At 49.1% G+C, this 14,722-nt stretch overlaps 1 protein-coding gene across 1 annotated transcript in view; it reads left to right on the plus strand.

Moving 5' to 3' along the window:
• Positions 1 to 318: 318 nt before the first annotated feature.
• Positions 319 to 14,722, plus strand: part of MYO7B (myosin VIIB) — a 71,867-nt gene continuing 57,463 nt past the window's right edge. The window contains exons 1-5 of the mRNA XM_047084912.1: positions 319 to 336; positions 3,495 to 3,608; positions 8,017 to 8,169; positions 9,534 to 9,718; positions 13,205 to 13,326. Coding sequence (XP_046940868.1) covers positions 319 to 336; positions 3,495 to 3,608; positions 8,017 to 8,169; positions 9,534 to 9,718; positions 13,205 to 13,326 — 592 coding nt within the window. The remainder of the gene's footprint in view (positions 337 to 3,494; positions 3,609 to 8,016; positions 8,170 to 9,533; positions 9,719 to 13,204; positions 13,327 to 14,722) is intronic.

Consider the following 14,722-nt stretch of genomic DNA (forward strand, 5'->3'; position numbering starts at 1 on the left):
TCCCTTTGAAACAGCATACCTGTATCCCTTGGATAAATACCTAGCAGTGCAATTGGTGGGTCATAGGGTAGTTCTATTTTTAATTTTTTGAGGAACCTCCATACTGTTGTCCAGCATGGCTGCACCAGCTTGCATTCCCACCAGCAGTGCAAAAGAGATCCTCTTTCTCCCTATCCTTGCCAACATCTGTTGTTGCCTGACTTGTTAATGTTAGCCATTCTGATGGGTGTGAGGTGGTATCTCATTGTGGTTTTTATTTGTATTTCCCTGATGATAAGTAATGTTGAGCATTTTTTCATGTGTCAGTTGGCCATCTGCATGTCTTCTTGGAGAAGTGTCTATTCATGTCTTTTGCCCATTTCGTCACTGCATTATTTGTTTTTTGGGTGTTGAGTTGGATAAATTCTTTATAGATTTTGGATACTAACCTTTTATCTGATATGTCATTTGCAAATATCTTCTCCCATTCTGTCAGTTGCCTTTTAGTTTTTCTGATTGTTTCCTTTGCTGTGCAGAAGCTTTTTACTTTGATGAGGTCCCAATAGTTCATTTTTGCTTTTGTTTCCCTTGCCTCTGAAGATGTGTTCAGTAAGAAGTTGCTGCAGCCAAGGTCAAAGAGGTTTGTGCCTTGCTTTCTCCTATAGGATTTTGTTGGTTTCTTGTCTTACATTTAGGTCTTTCATCCATTTTGAGTTGATTTTTGTGTATGGTGTAAGAAAGTTGTCCAGGTTCATTTTTCTGCATGTCGCTGTCCAGTTTTTCCAGCACCACTTGCTGAAGAGACTGTCGTTATTCCATTGGATATTCTTTCCTGCTTTGTCAAAGATTAGTTGGCCATATGTTTGTGGGTCCATTTCTGGGTTCTGTATTCTGTTCCATTGATCTGAGTGTTTGTTTTTGTGCCAACCATTCTCATTTTTGAGCCTTTGTACAAAATCTTTTTTTTTTCTCTCTGAAAGCTTTCATGATTTTCTCTTCGTCCCAAGTATTTTGAAACTTCATGATCATGAGTGTCGATGTGGATCTATTTTTATTCCTTGTACTATTGACTGAACTTTCTTCCCCAGTTTTTTTTTCTAGAAGGCTTGTGGGAATAATATTGTATCTTCAAAAATGTTTGTTACCTTTATACGGAAGGACGATTTGGCTGGGTAAAAAGTTACTGGATTTCTTTTTTCTTTCTTTTTTCATTGTGGTAAAAAAAAAAAATGCCTAACGCTAAATTTACCATTTTTAAGCACACAGTTCAGCATCAAGTATATTCACATTGTTGTGCAACAGATCTGAGAACTTTTTTTTTAATTTTTAAAAAATGTTTATTTATTTTTGAGAGGGAGAGAGAGACAGAGTGTAAGCAGGGGAGGGGCAGAGAGAAAGGGAGACACAGAATCAGAAGCAGGTTCCAGGCTCTGAGCTGTTAGCACAAAGCCAGACACGGGGCTCGAACCCATGAACCGCAAGATGATGACCTGAGCTGAAGTCAGCTGCTTAACTGACTGAGCTACCCAGGCAGCCCCAGACCTAAGAACTTTTAATCTTGCAAACTTGGAATTCTGTGTTCACTAAACACTATTTTCCCTCATTCCTCCTCCAGCCCTTGGCAACCACCTTTCTATTTTCTGTTTCTGTGATTTTGATTATTTTAGATACTTCTTTTTTTTCTTAAGGCTTATTTACTTTTGAGAGAGAGAGAGAGAGAGAGAGAGAGAACAGGGGAGGGGCAAAGAGAAAGGGAGACACAGAATCCAAAGCAGGCTCCAGGCTTTGAGCTGTCAGCACAGAGCCCGATGTGGGGCTTGAACCCATGACTGTGAGATCATGACCTGAGCCAAAGTCTGACGCTCAACCATCTAAGCCATCCACATGCCCCAACTCTTTTAGATACTTCTTATAGTGGAATCATGGAGTATTTGTCTTTTTGTGACTAGCTTATCTCACTTGGCATGATGTCCTTGAGGTCCATCCATACTGCACCACATAACAGGATTTCCTTCCATTTTAAGGATATTCCTTTGTATGTATACATCACATTTTGTTTGTTTATTCATATGTTAATGGGCACTTGGATTGCTTTCACCTATGGCTATTGTGAATAATGCTGCAATGAACATAGGAGTACACATATGTCTTTACGATCCTTCTTTGAATTTCTTTGGATGTATACTCAGAAGTGGGATTGCTGGGTCATATGGTATATACATTTTTACTTTTTTGAGGAATCTCCCTATTATTTTCCCCAGTGGCTATACCAGTTTACAATCCCACCAGCAGTGTATAACAGTTCCAGTTCCTCTAACACTTGATGTTTTCTGTTCTTTTGGTAGTGGCCATACTAATAGGTAGGTTGCTCTTTTCTTGAGATCTTTTAGTTGTTCAGCTCTCTATAGGATTTGAATTTGTCCTGAACTTTCTCCTTAGAAGTGAACTCATCTTTATTTTCAAAGCTCAAAAACCTTTACTAGTATATGTCCTGGAGCTGATTTTTCTTTGTCATTATATCCTGGTACCTGGTGTGCTTTCAATCTATAGATGCAAGGTTTCTTTAATATCTGGAAAGTTGTCTTGAATTATATCTTTAAATAATCTTCCTGGGTTTTATTTCCAGTTATCTTCTTTGGGTGCCCACGTATTTTTGTCCATCTTCCCTATCTATCCTTTTCTTCCTAATCCTCATTTAAAAAATTTCTCTGTCATTCAGCTCGCCCTCTCCTCCTATCTTCAGTGATCTTTACTATGTTTATAGCAGTGATTGTTTTTCTGTTGTTTCCAATTCTGCTTTCATTCCTGGTCCATGTTATCTCTTCCATTTCTTTTTTGAGCTTTGCCAACTCAATTCTCATCCCTTTCACTTGTCTCAGCATCTAATTTCTGAGCTCTTGCTTCTGATCTACTCTTCAGTACATTTTTGGAAACTATGGTGAAATACTTGGCCACAACTTCCACTGTTCTCTGACAGTTTTGTTGGTTTGTTTGTTTTTCCTGGTATTAGTCACTTGCTCCCTTCCTCCTTTTGGATTTCAGTATCTTTGTATGTAGACCTGTGCTGGTTTGGGGATTACTCTTCTTTGAATGGGGTGAGCTTTCTTGGGTCAGAAGGAAGTTCATATGGGTCAATGCCATGTCACAGGCTAGCAGAAACTTATGAGATTTTAGTCTTTGCTTCTCCTCACCCAACAGGTTTCGGTCCTATAGGGCTATTCACAGGGCAAAGACTCTTTTTCCACCTCACGGTGGGACTGTTTTCCTGCAAATATGGCTTGTCTGTTTCCTAGAACCAAGGTAGGCCAGAGAATCTTCCATTGCTACCTCCCACTGCCATCCTGGCAAGAGCAAGAGAGAGTGGGAAAGGAGAGAGGGAATAAGAAGGAGAGGGAAAGAGGAGGAGGGGATATGAAGAGAGCATTGGAAAAGACGGCCCCCAGGAGAGGTAAGTCTTGAGCAGGAAAGGGAACATGGAACAGGTGTTTGACCACTGTCTTCTCTCTTCTGTCCAGGGTGACCATGTGTGGCTGAACCCCCTCCCTGCCAACAAGACCAGCGTGGCTATTGGGTGCATCATCAAGGAAACAAAGCCTGGCAAGATCTTGGTTGAAGATGATGAGGGCAAGGTCAGTGTGGCCAGGCTCTTCAGGGAGGCTGGGCCCTCTCAGCCCCACCCCAACCCCACCCCTCTAGGACCCTGAGCCCCTTTCCTCTTCTGTCACTGCTCTCCAACACCAGGGGTTTCAGAACCCAGATGGGGGGAAACCTACCCAGTAGAACAGACCACAGTGGGGTCCTGTCATGGGGGACATCATGTGTCTGTCTTGGGGAATGTTTCTATAATGAAAGAGCAAGGAGTGAGTAGGTAGATGGAAAACTAGGCCAATTAAGGGAAGTAGGAAATAGGGAAGTGAGGAAGGGGCTGTGACAGAGAGGAGAGGGTGGCAGAAAGCTGCTTTGCCAAGTAAAGGAGGGTAAGCCTGGAGACCAGGAGGAGAGAAGGAAAGATGTTCTTTGAGGAGAGGAGGAGTGTGAGGAGGAAGAAGACGAGGCTCAGCTGGTACTGAACAGAACAGCCCAGGTGAGAGAGATGTGGAAGCTGGGGTGGCCTGCAGGGTTGCAGCTCAGCCATCTGGGGGTTGGGGGGTAGCGTCAGCCAAGTGTGGTGCCATGAGGAAGGGCATGCAGGGCTAGGGGTCCAGCTCATCCCTTCAGTCCCCCTCAGGCAAACTTCTTTGCTGAGGTGATGCAGCATGGGGTATGTGGAGACTTGGCCTCCAGGGAGAAGTTTCTAGGCTATGACCTGTAAGCTGCATATTAGGGGGCCAGTAAAACATGAATGATTATATCTTCCATTTGCGAAGTGATGTTTTACAGTTTACAAAGCACTTTTACTTGCATGCATTTATTCCAGCCATCTGTGAGGCCCCCAGGTGATCCTGCCCCTGATCTCAATGACAGCCAAATCTGACTTCTGGCTACAAGCTACTCTGACCCTGGTCTGAAATTCACCATTAGCTCTGGCTTCACACTGACCCCTGGCTTCACACTGACGCCTGGCTTCACACTGACCCCTGGCTTCACACTGACGCCTGGCTTCACACTGAAGCCTGGCTTCACACTGACGCCTGGCTTCACACTGACACTTGGCTTCACACTGACGTTTGGCTTCACACTGACACCTGGCTTCACACTGACACTTGGCTTCACACTGACCCCTGGCTTCACACTGATGCTTGGCTTCACACTGACACTTGGCTTCACACTGACGCCTGGCTTCACACTGACGCCTGGCTTCACACTGACCCCTGGCTTCACACTGACGCTTGGCTTCACACTGACGCCTGGCTTCACACTGACACCTGGCTTCACACTGATACCTGGCTTCACACTGACACTTGGCTTCACACTGATACCTGGCTTCACACTGACACCTGGCTTCACACTGATACCTGGCTTCACACTGATACCTGGCTTCACACCGACACTTGGCTTCACACTGACCCCTGGCTTCACACTGACCCCTGGCTTCACACTGATGCTTGGCTTCACACTGACCCCTGGCTTCACACTGACACTTGGCTTCACACTGACACTTGGCTTCACACTGACACTTGGCTTCACACTGACGCCTGGCTTCACACTGACCCCTGGCTTCACACTGATGCCTGGCTTCACACTGACCCCTGGCTTCACACTGACGCCTGGCTTCACACTGACCCCTGGCTTCACACTGACACCTGGCTTCACACTGATACCTGGCTTCACACTGACACTTGGCTTCACACTGACCCCTGGCTTCACACTGACCCCTGGCTTCACACTGATGCTTGGCTTCACACTGACCCCTGGCTTCACACTGACACTTGGCTTCACACTGACACTTGGCTTCACACTGACGCCTGGCTTCACACTGACCCCTGGCTTCACACTGATGCCTGGCTTCACACTGACCCCTGGCTTCACACTGACGCCTGGCTTCACACTGACACCTGGCTTCACACTGATACCTGGCTTCACACTGACACTTGGCTTCACACTGATGCTTGGCTTCACACTGACACCTGGCTTCACACTGATACCTGGCTTCACACTGACACTTGGCTTCACACTGACCCCTGGCTTCACACTGACCCCTGGCTTCACACTGATGCTTGGCTTCACACTGACGCCTGGCTTCACACTGACCCCTGGCTTCACACTGATGCTTGGCTTCACACTGACGCCTGGCTTCACACTGACGCTTGGCTTCACACTGACGCTTGGCTTCACACTGACGCCTGGCTTCACACTGACACCTGGCTTCACACTGATACCTGGCTTCACACTGACACTTGGCTTCACACTGATGCTTGGCTTCACACTGACACCTGGCTTCACACTGATACCTGGCTTCACACTGACACTTGGCTTCACACTGACCCCTGGCTTCACACTGATGCTTGGCTTCACACTGACCCCTGGCTTCACACTGACGCTTGGCTTCACACTGACACTTGGCTTCACACTGACACTTGGCTTCACACTGACGCCTGGCTTCACACTGACCCCTGGCTTCACACTGATGCCTGGCTTCACACTGACCCCTGGCTTCACACTGACGCCTGGCTTCACACTGACACCTGGCTTCACACTGATACCTGGCTTCACACTGACACTTGGCTTCACACTGATGCTTGGCTTCACACTGACACCTGGCTTCACACTGATACCTGGCTTCACACTGATGCTTGGCTTCACACTGACCCCTGGCTTCACACTGACCCCTGGCTTCACACTGATGCTTGGCTTCACACTGACCCCTGGCTTCACACTGACACTTGGCTTCACACTGACACTTGGCTTCACACTGACACTTGGCTTCACACTGACGCCTGGCTTCACACTGACCCCTGGCTTCACACTGACGCTTGGCTTCACACTGACACCTGGCTTCACACTGACACTCGGCTTCACACTGACGCCTGGCTTCACACTGACGCCTGGCTTCACACTGACCCCTGGCTTCACACTGACCCCTGGCTTCACACTGATGCTTGGCTTCACACTGACCCCTGGCTTCACACTGACACTTGGCTTCACACTGACACTTGGCTTCACACTGACACTTGGCTTCACACTGACGCCTGGCTTCACACTGACCCCTGGCTTCACACTGATGCCTGGCTTCACACTGACCCCTGGCTTCACACTGACGCCTGGCTTCACACTGACGCCTGGCTTCACACTGACGCCTGGCTTCACAGTGATGCCTGGCTTCACACTGACACCTGGCTTCACAGTGACGCCTGGCTTCACACTGACCCCTGCCTTCACACTGACACTTGGCTTCACACTGACACTTGGCTTCACACTGACCCCTGGCTTCACACTGACGCCTGGCTTCACACTGACCCCTGGCTTCACACTGACGCTTGGCTTCACACTGACCCCTGGCTTCACAGTGACGCCTGGCTTCACAGTGACGCCTGGCTTCACACTGACACTTGGCTTCACACTGACCCCTGCCTTCACACTGACACTTGGCTTCACACTGACACTTGGCTTCACACTGACATTTGGCTTCACACTGACCCCTGGCTTCACAGTGACGCCTGGCTTCACAGTGACGCCTGGCTTCACACTGACACTTGGCTTCACACTGACCCCTGCCTTCACACTGACACTTGGCTTCACACTGACTCCTGGCTTCACACTGACATTTGGCTTCACACTGACACCTGGCTTCACACTGATGCTTGGCTTCACACTGACCCCTGGCTTCACACTGACCCCTGGCTTCACAGTGACGCCTGGCTTCACACTGACACTTGGCTTCACACTGACCCCTGCCTTCACACTGACACTTGGCTTCACACTGACACTTGGCTTCACACTGACCCCTGGCTTCACACTGACGCCTGGCTTCACACTGACCCCTGGCTTCACACTGACGCTTGGCTTCACACTGACCCCTGGCTTCACACTGACGCCTGGCTTCACACTGACACCTGGCTTCACACTGACACTCGGCTTCACACTGACGCTTGGCTTCACACTGACGCCTGGCTTCACACTGACCCCTGGCTTCACACTGACGCCTGGCTTCACACTGACTCCTGGCTTCACACTGACCCCTGGCTTCACACTGACACTTGGCTTCACACTGACACCTGGCTTCACACTGACGCCTGGCTTCACACTGACACCTGGCTTCACACTGACGCCTGGCTTCACACTGACCCCTGGCTTCACACTGACGCCTGACTTCACACTGACCCCTGGCTTCACACTGACGCTTGGCTTCACACTGACCCCTGGCTTCACACTGACACTTGGCTTCACACTGACGCCTGGCTTCACACTGACCCCTGGCTCTAGACACGTCCTTTCTTCAACTGCAAACTGCCCTGATCCTCCCTCAGGTTTTCCTTGACCTCAGCCAGAGACTCAGGCCACCAGGTCAGCTGATGTGCTGAGAACTTGGAGAAGAGGTGCAGTGGTTTGGCCCATGTGGAGGCCACCCCTCAGGGGAGTCTGTGCCCTTTGTTCCAGGAACACTGGATCCGAGCAGAGGACCTTGATACCCTCAGCCCCATGCACCCCAATTCAATGCAAGGTGTGGACGACATGATCCGCCTGGGGGACCTGAGCGAGGCAGACATGGTGCACAATCTCCTGATCCGTTACCAGCAGCACAAGATCTATGTGAGTCCCCGTTTCCACCCCCTGCTCAGGGGGCTTGGTCCATGTGCACTGACCTCCTGGCTGGGGAAGAAAAAAAAAAACAGGCACCAGAGGTTTGGAGCCAGGCACAACTGGTTCAGTCCCCACCCACCCACCCCCACCCCCACCCTCACTGTGTGAGGTAGGCAAGGAACTTAATGCTTTTCCTTGGCATCATAATACCTTGCAGTCTCAGAAAGCTGACAGGCAGCATGCCAGCACAGTCCCTAGCACACAGTAGGTGCTCAATTAGTGCTGCACCCCCTTCATCTGTGGCTGAGTGGAAGGCCTGCTCTGATGGCCAAGTGGACCAGAGTCCAGGGGGGTGGGCATAGTCTTATGTTCCTTCCTAGGCATTTGGCAGAGACAGGGTCACTAGGCAGCAGACCCCTGCTCTCTTGTGAAGTGAGTCCTGTGATGGTCAGGAGGGCCGTGCAGATTGATGTGGGTCCTTCTCCCAAAACCTGGCAGTGGACGGGAGGCTCACCCCAGCCCTAAGCCTCATATTCTCCTTCCAATGCGATGTTCCCAGGAGACTGAGCATTCAAAACTGGCTCCAGCCCCGCCCTGAGTGGGTGTGGCCTCACTGCCTGCCTGGGCTTCTCCCTTCAGGGATGAGTGAGCAGGGGACCCTGAAAAGAGGGGAGGGCTGGTCAGGAGAGTGAGGAGGCTCTGTGGTGGAAGGGGGCAATAGAATACACTGAGTGCACACTGGCTGAATGTGATTCAGAGATCCTGGGACTGATAACGCCAACAAGCTAAAGTGAATTACAGTTTATCCTTTCCAAAGAGCTTATGCTTGCATTCTTTTATCTGGCTGTCATAGTCCTTGGAGTCAGAGACATTAAACTCTCTATTCCTAAAATGAAAATTTGGATGTGGATAATCATGTGACTTGATGAGGTGGCTCTCCCTGTCCCATTCCCAGGACTAGTGGGGGCTCCAGATAACCAGGTGGTCCTGAACAGGGTCCTAGGAGGGATCAGTGGAGGCTACGCTTGTTGACCAGCCTCATGTGGTCAGGTGAGAGGCAGGTGAAGACTCACTTCATAAATTCAGCCCACTTTTATTGAGCCTTCTGAACACGAGACAGAATGCTAAACATTTAACAAAGACCTCATCTAATCTTCCTGTGAATGTACTCACCCCCAGCTTTTGTTTGCGGTGAACATCCCCATCTTTCCAGCTGAATGTCTTGTCTCCCTGGCCCAGAATCAGACCCCTCTTCCCCGCCAGACTCAGCTAGTCCTGGTAGCCCTCAGCAGGCCACACTCAAGGTCAAGGTCAGGGCCAGGCAGACCTGGCCTTCAGAGCAGAGAGCACTAACCACCTGTTCCCTTCCCCAGACATACACAGGCTCCATCCTGGTGGCCGTGAACCCGTTCCAGGTGCTGCCCCTCTACACCCTGGAGCAGGTGCAGCTGTATTACAACCACCACATGGGTGAGCTACCACCGCACGTCTTTGCCATCGCCAACAACTGCTATTTCAACATGAAGAGGAATAAGAGGGACCAGTGCTGCATTATCAGGTGGGGGGGTCAGGCTCCCCATGTCCCTGGGGAATCACATGGGCCAGGCACTAGTTTCTAGTAAAGCAGGGAGCATCCCCTCTCCCTAAACCTCTCCAAATCAGCCTGCCTACAAGGCCTGTTTGATTTAGGGGCTCCCATTCAGCTGCACACAGCCTCCTCAAGGGCACACATCTCACCTATACCTGCTCCCTACTGCCCCTCCACCCTGACAGGTCCCTCCAGGGCTTCCTTCCTTCAGAATCAGCTCTTCCACTGCATCAGCAGGGCCTGCACTGCCCCAGCCTTCGTGAATATTTCCTCAGACAAGGAAGGAGAAATGGGGATGGGCACTTTTAGAAATGGGACCCAGGATGGCTTCTTGGGAACACAGGGGTCAAATAGGTGATGTCACACACACACACACACACACACACACACACACACACACACACAAATCTCTGGGCAGGCCTCAGGTGAGGACAGGGGTAGCAGCAGCTCCAGTGGGCAGCTTTCAGGTTTCTGGGGCCCAGGAGGGACATGTCCTCCTCCAATCCAGGTCCTGACCCTGCTTCAGAGGCCCTCTGCCTGGCCTGGCCTCCCTGCTTCCTGCACAGGCCCTCCTGAGGGAAGGCAGGGAGAGAGGGAAAGGAAGGGGGAGGGGGAATTTGGCTCAGGGCACATTGCTTGGAGCTACAGTAGAGCCATTCATTCATTCATTCATTCGAGGGTCCACTGTGCTCTGGTTGCACACCTGTTCTGTACTAACATGGGGAGACAGCAGCAAATGAAAGGGACTAAAATCCCTACCTTATGGAGCTTACATTCTAGAAGGGGAGACAGACAATAAATAAGCCAATTTGGGGGGGGACAGGAGGTAATGAGAGCTTTGAAGAAAAGCATTGTAGGGAAAGAGGAAAGACAGTGATGGGTTGTTGTTCTAGAGGGAGGGCAGACCAGGCATGTCCTCTCTGAGGATGGATGTTGGAACAGAGACCAGAGCAAGAGATTATCACATTTGCTGTTCTCAGCAGCACTTTGAAGTCGATCTTCTTATTCCTGTTTTACTGTTGGGTGGGAAACCTCCCACCAGAGAGGCTGAGATCCTTTCCCAGAGACACACAGCTGCTAAGTAGGGAATTCTAACCCAGGACACTGGAAAAGAAGACAGGGAGGTATCCTGGGGTGATTTCCACGTTTCCAGAAGTGAATGGAATTATGTGCCAATGAGGGCTGCTACTTTGTCTCCCTCTGGGGCTCTGCCTGTCTGCTCTGTGTGCTCCCCATCTGCCCCTGCCCCCCCAGGACTAGGCAGACCGGCCTCACTGCAAGAGTCTGCCCATACTGCCCACGAGCTGGGCCCCACACTGGCCAGGAAGCTCACCAGGCCGGCCTCCACTTCCAGGACAGCAGTGCCTCAAGAAGAGGGTAGAGTACCCCGATCTGTGGCTTTTTGTACGAACAGAACCTCACTCTGAGCCAAACTTCCTTCTCCTCTTGCCCTCCCCTTCATGAAGGCCATGAGAAAATCATCCCAGCTCTCCCCTCAGCATCCCATCTCTGCCTTGGAGGGTTGTTTGGGGAGCTGGTGTTTGTGGCGAGCAGCAGAGGTCTGCTGATCAGACTGACTCAGCAGGCAGTGATTGTGACATTTTGATCAAAACTTTTTTTTTAATTAATATTTTCAGAGGAAGCAATATTTGTCTGAGATTTGTTTCAAAATAGGACAGGGTAGGGGAGCCTGGGTGGCGCAGTCGGTTAAGCGTCCGACTTCAGCCAGGTCACGATCTCACGGTCCGTGAGTTCGAGCCCCGCGTCGGGCTCTGGGCCGATGGCTCAGAGCCTGGAGCCTGTTTCCGATTCTGTGTCTCCCTCTCTCTCTGCCCCTCCCCCGTTCATGCTCTGTCTCTCTCTGTCCCAAAAATAAATAAACGTGGAAAAAAAAATTAAAAAAAAAAAAATAGGACAGGGTGGGAAACAAAATTGGCCAGGAGTCGAAGCTGGGAATCGGACTGTGGGAGTTCCTCATGCAAACTGTAAAGTGCAGGAGTCTCCTGGGGAACTTGTGAAAGCCTGGATTCTGACTGAGGGGACCTAGGTGGGCCTGGGAGTCTGCACTTATGATCAGGTGACAAGAAGTGCTTTCATTAGCAAGACACTATTCAGCCCCCACTTTTTTTTTTAAGTTTTTCTTTAATGTTTATTCATTTTTCAGAGAGACAGAGAGAGCAAGCAGGGGAGGGGCGGAAAGAGAGGGAGACACAGAACTTGAAACAGGCTCCAGGCTTTGAGCTGTCAGCACAGAGCCCGATGAGGGGCTCAAACTCACGAACCACAAGATCATGACCTGAGCTGAAGTCAGACGCTTAACTGACTAAGCCATCCAGGCTCCCCAAGCCTCCATTTGTAATGTTTGACATTTTCTATAATAAAAAGTAATTGATACAAAAGTGATATTCAAGCCTCCATAACAGTAATATTAATCCTATTAACCTGAGTGTGCTATGTGCCAGATTTGAGTATATTTTTAATTTAATTCAACTCCTTACGAAACTTTTAAAAACAAGTTTTCATATCTCACCATTATGAAATTAATATATATTCACTATGAAAATTTTACAAAATTTCAGAAAAATATTGTTGGAAAAAATTGCTAGATACTTCTGGAAGAGACAGCTTCCCCTACCCCCTTGGTTACAATTATACTGAAGACAGTGGACATTTGTCACTTTACTGTACCTAATAGGCATTGCCCACATTTACTGAAAGCCCCATATAGACTTGGTTCTAGTGTTCTCTAACTGGAGGGACCATAACTAATCACCCCCACTTTAGGGTACTTCTGATTTTCCACAATGGTTCTTTGTTAAGATTTTTTTTTTTTTAAGTAATGTCTACACCCAATGTGGGGCTTGAACCTACAACTCCAAGTCACAAGCTCCACTGACTGAGCCAGCCAGGTGCTCCGGATTTTCTGCAATTGTGATGATAAATGAATAATACTTTAGTGAACAGAGAGCTTTGTGGAGAAAGCTTTTTCTGATTTTAGGATTGCTTTCTTAGGCTCAAGGCAGGGTAATTCTGAAGGGTTTGATACCTATGCTGCATTGCTTTTCAAAAGGACTGATGCAGTCTCCCATCTGGCCAACATAAACTCACTGCTCACGCAGAGGATATTACAACAAGACATTGTGCCATCTGGTCCCATTCATTCATCAGTAGTTACTGAGCACTGGGCCGGTGACACTGGAATGAACCAGATACAACCATGCCTGCAAGGAGCTCCCATCCAAGCAGGGCAGAAAAGACGAACTCTCCAATAACCAATACAAAGTAGACAGCTGAGACCCACAGGGCGAATGTGGTGGGATTTGTGCACAGGGGTTTGGGGGGGAGGGCATCTTTGTTCAGACCAGAAAGCAGTCCTGTGGTGGGTCTGCAGAACAGTTAGGGGTACTGAAGAAACAGCTGGTTTATTGACTGATGCCCTGTGTGCCCTCTTCACAGTGGTGAGTCTGGGGCAGGTAAGACGGAGACCACCAAGCTCATCCTGCAGTTCCTGGCCACTGTCAGCGGCCAGCATTCATGGATTGAACAGCAGGTCCTGGAGGCCAACCCCATTCTGGAAGGTAAGTGTGCACCCTCACAACTGGCCCTCCTCCCCAGGCCCTGTAGGCTGGAAGCTTCCTGCCAGGAGGTATCCATGGGGAAGGACAGTATGGGCCATACCCTTTCCATGACTCAGGTTCCCTCATGACAGGAAAGACCAGCACGAAGTAGATGGTAGTGTGGGGGCTCCCGGGAAGCCAGAATGGGAAAGACTGATGACCTTGTAAACAAGCTTTCTTTAAGCGTGTTTTTCACGGGATTGAAACAAGTATTCCTTTTAAATAAAGACTGTGGGATGAAATCAGTTTGGCAAATGCTGGGTGTGTCCGCTTGAGCCACCGGGGAAGCAGTTGCTAAGCCTGTGTCAAGACTGTCTGTAAGAGGTCTATGAGGGGTGACCCTGCAAGATGAAGGGGGAGGTGGCAGGAACAGACAGGAAATGTCACCCAACTGGGATGCCCATAGGACACTCAGGAAAGGGAAGGTGGAATTGGCAGGATGAGGTTCACACTGCACGCAGATCTGCCCAGGTCTTGGCCAGCCTAAGGTGGAGCACAGAGCAAAGTGCCTATATGAGTGCCCTGCACTGGGCACCGTGCCAGGCCTCAGCGTCCCCTCACTCATTCTCTGGTGGGGGTTGCCCAGAGATGTGGACCTCAACTCCCCAGTACCCAGCCATGGTCAGTGGGTTCTCTCCTGTTTCTTTGTAACAGAGAGATGTTTTACATACAAAGTTCATCTATAGTTTTATGAGTTTTGACAAACTCAGTCAGAATGCCCATCATAGTCCTGATATGGAATGTTCCTATCACCCCAAAACTTCCCTCGTGGCCTCTCTTCCCAACGCCAGCTTTTGGCAACCACCGATTTCTCTTTTCTCCCCTGTAGAGCTGACCCTTGAATAATGAGGGTTTGATATGCACAAGTCCGCTGTGGATACATGTGGATTTTTTTTTTTTATAAATACAGTACAATGCTGTAAATATATTTCCTCTTCCTTATGATTTCAATAACATTTTCTTTTCTCTAGCTTAACTTTATTGTGAGAATACAGTATATAATACATATAACTTACAAAGTATGTGTTCATCGACTGTATTATTGGTAAGGCTTCCAGTCAACAGTAGGCTATTGGTAGTTAAGTTTTGCAGGAGTCAAAAGTCATACATAGATTTTTTTATATATATATATGAAATTTATTGACAAATTGGTTTCCATACAACACCCAGTGCTCATCCCAAAAGGTGCCCTCCTCAATACCCATCACCCACCCTCCCCTCCCTCCCACCCCCCATCAACCCTCAGTTTGTTCTCAGTTTTTAACAGTCTCTTATGCTTTGGCTCTCTCCCACTCTAACCTCTTTTTTTTTTTTTTCCTTCCCCTCCCCCATGGGTTCCTGTTAAGTTTCTCAGGAT

The sequence above is a fragment of the Lynx rufus genome, unplaced genomic scaffold (genome assembly GCF_022079265.1).
Source record: "Lynx rufus isolate CCGP_SWC_20201006 ecotype Redwood Valley unplaced genomic scaffold, mLynRuf1.p SCAF_2, whole genome shotgun sequence".
Classification (NCBI taxonomy): Eukaryota; Metazoa; Chordata; class Mammalia; order Carnivora; family Felidae; genus Lynx; species Lynx rufus.